This window comes from Schistosoma mansoni, chromosome 1 (assembly GCF_000237925.1).
Source record: "Schistosoma mansoni strain Puerto Rico chromosome 1, complete genome".
Lineage (NCBI taxonomy): Eukaryota > Metazoa > Platyhelminthes > Trematoda > Strigeidida > Schistosomatidae > Schistosoma > Schistosoma mansoni.
The window spans coordinates 38,660,497-38,665,573 of NC_031495.1; the positions used below are offsets into that span (position 1 = coordinate 38,660,497).

Genomic DNA, 5,077 nt, shown 5'->3' on the forward strand with positions numbered 1-5,077 from the left:
TCAATTGGCTCACGCTTTCAACTATGAAAATACTAAATCTTCACAAAAAACCCCCTTCTGATAACAATATCTTTTTTGTCACATATTGTATTATAGTGATTGTGTTATAATCGATGAAAATAAAGAAAAACCTAACCGTAAATTGTTAAAACGAGCTCATTCAGTTCGAGAAACCAGTCCTCAACTAATCACCTCTAGCGATGAAGAAGTCGGTCGACCATCAAAAACGCGAAAAATCGAATCACAGTGAATACTAATTAAAAGACTTTTTACACTGATATATTTTTGCAACAAAAATAATTTACAATATACAAATGTATTCTAACCGATAGTTTGGTTTTACAAATATGGGCAACATGATCTAGAGATGAATCATCTTTCCTAGTTGACATGTAATGATACTGTAATGAATGAAAACGTAGATGGGGAACAACCAATTACATTTTAACACGAAATTACACAGTTTCTTGGTAAAATATAAGAGCCGTACACTGAATACTTCATTTGTAAATTTCCATCATTTGTACTTCACATTCTGTATGATTCTTCAAGTCCATAATTCTTTTCTATTTTCTCTTCTGTTCTATTCAATTCGATCTTCTTAGCCTTCTGCTACCGGGTTTACCATTTCCGATTGGTGTTACATACTACTTATGTCGACAGATATAAGTAGCATATGCCACAGCACTACATGAAAACAAAAATTAAACAGTGCAATTCATAAACCGTTCACAGGGTTGTGTATTAAACAATGAGTTAGAACTATTGTATGAAATTAGGTTGTGTTTTAGTTGCTTAATTCAAATTAGATGAAGTAAAAATGAACATCATTTTGTAAGTAGAATCTAATCCTTGTAGATCTATACTTTTCAACTGTACAAACAAAAGTTGATTTATATTTATTTTCCAGGTTAAATACTAAGAATGTTTTCGTGGATTTCTCTTCACTTTGAAGAGCGAACTTTTGTATTCCAATCATTCTGATACAATGAATAGTTCTGTCATTTATCAGATTCACTATTCGCATGTCTCTTAGTTTTCCAATACTGCTAACATGGAATAAGTAGCATAAAATACTACCTAGATCTTTTTCCGTAACGAAACAACCGTTTGTATATTGCTATGCGATCAACAGTTGTCATCGTAGTTTCACGTGGAGTCGGTTGTTAAATAAAGCGTAGTGATAATCCCAGATTATTTGTGTTTACACTATATGTACATAACAGATATGTGTGAGACAACCAAGCATTGCATTGTAAATGCGATGGTGGAGAAGATTTGTAGCTCAAGTGGGTGATTTTGGTGGAGTTGTGTTCTCTGAGCTGGATGGTTTAATCGTGGGGCTTTCATTGTTATTTTGAACGACATCAGAACAAACTTAATACGAAGTCAATTTCATGGTATTTGTGAAAGAATCAAGAAATAGACAGTGAAATCATGCAATAATCCAAAAAAACGAAATAAATGAGACAATGCTTTACAAAAGAATGGGATTGGTTAAAGTTCCTCTAAGACATAATTCTACATTGATGGCCAAGGCAGAGAGATCGATTGTACAAACTTTCTAACACAAAAGTTAGGTTTATTAATATTGATTGTGATAGCTCTGGCAGTATTTAAAAGAGGGATTCTTAAACTATGCGATAAATATGTTGAATAATCTTAAAAACTTTATTCAAGTCAACTTGATGTCCCAGACTCACCAAATTAACGACAGTAGAATTCCTAGTCATCCTTACCTGTTGTTTGCTCAACTAAGACGGATGTTTTTCTGCTATACGACTAGAATAATCACCCTTCTTACATTTAATCGGTTGGTCATTCGAGATTAACTGTATAATCACTTCGGGATTATATAACTCTTCTAGGGGCGGCCAAACTAAAACGTGGCATCAGTCCTTCAAGTCACTAACTTCTGGTATGAGCCATGTTGGTAGATGTAGACTACTTGGTTAGGGTCCGCGTGACTGCGCAGCAGTTCGCTCTGTTCTACTTTACGGCTATGAAACATGGCCATTAAGAGTAGAAGATATTCGTAAGTTACTAGTATTTGACCACAGATGCCTTAGAAATATTGCTCGCATCTACTGGGATCACCTGATAAGTAACAGTAAGGTTAGAAGCAGGGTATTAGGGAATGATGATGGCAAATCAGTTGATGAGGTCACGAATCTTCATCAACTGAGATGGTTGGGCCACGTGCTACGTATGCCTGAACACCGATTACCACGACGCGCTATGCTGACTAGTGTAGGGGATGGTTGGAAGAGAGTTAGGGGCGGCCAAACTAAAACGTGGCATCAGAGCTTGAAGTCACTAACTTCTAGTCTGAGCCATGTTGGTAGATGCAAACTACCTGGTTGGGGTCCGTCTGACTATCGTAACCATTGGTTGGAGACTCTGTGTGACATGGCTCAGAATCGATCACAATGGCGTAGGTGTATACACTTTTTGTCTTCCCTTAAACCGTGAGATTAAAATTGTTTCTTTGTTCCTGTACTATATCCTTATATACAATTTTTCTTTTATACATTACCACGACTAAATTAACTACTATGAATTCGGTGTTCATCTTGTTGTGGTAATGAGGTATGGCAACTTGGACCGATGCATATATGTGCTTGGTCCTACGTTGTAGCTGACTGATATAACTCTTCTTATGTTACACCGCTGCTCGATTAGTATTATTTTATTGTTGTAAACCATGCACATGTATTAATGTAAAGCTATAATAAAAAAGCTAATTGAAGAGAAATTTCTTCTCTCTATTCGTTTTTTTTTTACCAAACATGTGATTATCAATGTGTAGTATTATACAATTGCTTTCGTGAGCTATAAGTAGTGTTTTAATGCTAACTTAAATAAGTATTATGTACAGTCACTCAATAAGACATTTACTGATGTTATTGCATATCCGATTGAGTTACTGTGAACTTGAGACAATAATTTTTGTTGTTGTTGAGATTTAGAAGGTCTAGAAGTCGATGATGATCCTTAACACAAAATAACTAGATGCAAATTGTTTTAGATCTCTTTTTGTAGCAGCGTATTGACTTTATTGGGAACAACTATAAATAAACTATGAAATGTTAATTCTCCCTTTAGTTTTGTATATTATAATTAGGCTAATCCCATTGAGTTACAGTGGTAAAAATGTTAATTATGAACTTTATTGTAAGGATTTATTTCAATGATTCATTTATTCAGATAGACCGTACAGGACAAGTGCAGTATGGAGACATGTATCTCAGCCTACTCTATTTTATCAAATGTAAGTTAACATTTACTATCAGACAAAAAAAAAGCTAAAGAGATGTGACAAATAAAGGATAAACAGACACAAATACACTCATTTAAAACAAATTTTAGTAGTGAATAATTGAAAAGGTTATATAAATATGTACATAATGACTGAAAAAGATTAGATCAACTACTTCGTCCAAACTTACTTACGCCTGTTACCCCTCGTCGAGGAGCATAGGCCGCACACCAGTATTCTCCAACCCACTCTGTCCTGGGACTTCCTTGCTAGTTATATCCAACTTTTGTTCATTCTTCTCATGTCTGTCTCCATCTCTCGCTGTAATGTGTTCCCTCCTCCACTAGAATCTGGTTTGTTCTCTCTATTCCTGACTCACGATATATGATACTACTTATGTCGATAAAAGTAGCCCACATTACAATATCAGCTATAATGCCAAAATGACACTGTTGTATCCCGTGGAGAATTATGAATGGTAACTTTGAGGACTATTTATAGACCAATGTGATGTGTATTTTTCCTATTGCATAATTGCTAAGTAACTTAACTATTCATGTCTATGTTTCTCCTCCTTCATTTTGACCTATAGACTATTATTATACGATTTACCATTATTGAGTTATCCCTAGTCGATTAATTACTATTCCCCCTAATTTACAGCCACATTTAGCCAAATCTTGTACGAATGTTATTTTCTATTTTATTGGTACGATGTGGTCAGTTTGATTGGTATATAAACTCAGTATGTTTGAAATAAAATGATTCATACTGCGGAGGCTGTTATTGGTGTTCTGGACTTAACTGACTGGGTTAGGTAGAAAGCAGGACTGATAAGTACTCAAGACTGCTCATACGGATATTGTGTATCATTGGATCCGATCAATAACGTACAGCTCTCCAATTGGCGGGTATCATCACCTCATATATAAAACAGGGCACGTACACACTCGATCGATAATAACAGATATTTAGCCAAATAAGTGGATGAATCTTGAGCCAAAATCTAAAATCTACTATCTTCAATCTTATTGGTTCATTTATAAATTATAATGGCGCCAAATAAATAAATAAAGAGAATGTAAACTTTGGCAATTAAAAATGTTGGTGTATTTTTTTTATTTTTAATTTTGTAAATGTACCAAATTACATTAACTTCATATTGATATGATACATTACAATTACATTTATTTTATGAATCATTATTCATTACAATCATTAGTAATTCTTTTATGGAATACAAATAATATTATATAGTTGAAATTATGAGTCAATTGAAGCTAGATCACTATGGTGAACCTGGAAGCACTGAACGGCTGTTTCGTCCTATTGTGAGACTCCTCAGTGGCAGTGCACATCTACGATCCTGCCTCGCGAGATTCGAAACCAGGACCTATCAGTCTCGCGCGCAAGCGCTTAACCATTAGACCACTGAGCCGGCATCCAACTTTGTTAATGTCTAACTTCAACTGATCCACAAAGTTGAGCAACCGTTCACTATTGTCTGCAGTGAGTTGATATCTCACAACAGACCTGGTTGAACTCCACTGGTCACTGCTTCTCACTAGAACTCCAGGAAATATCTTTTGAAGTCAGTCACTAGTGAGCATATGATTATTATCAGAAGGGGTTATTGTGGAGATTTCAGTAATTTTACAGTTGAAATCATGAGTCAATTGAAGCTAGACTACCATGAAAAACCTGGAAACACTGGACGGCCGTTTCGTCCTATTGTGGAACTCCTCAACAGTGCGCATCCACGACCTCGCCTCGCGAGATTCGAACCCAGGGATGCCGGCTCAGTGGTCTATCGGTTAA

General features: G+C 35.5%; 1 protein-coding gene across 1 annotated transcript in view; it reads left to right on the forward strand.

Moving 5' to 3' along the window:
* The window catches only part of Smp_005780 (putative sjcwl01.CXW), a gene marked incomplete at both ends in the record, with an annotated part of 5,244 nt that extends 4,994 nt beyond the window's left edge, over positions 1–250 (forward strand). The window contains one exon of the mRNA XM_018794339.1: positions 97–250. Coding sequence (XP_018648762.1) covers positions 97–250 — 154 coding nt within the window. The remainder of the gene's footprint in view (positions 1–96) is intronic.
* Between the last annotated feature and the right edge of the window lie 4,827 nt (positions 251–5,077).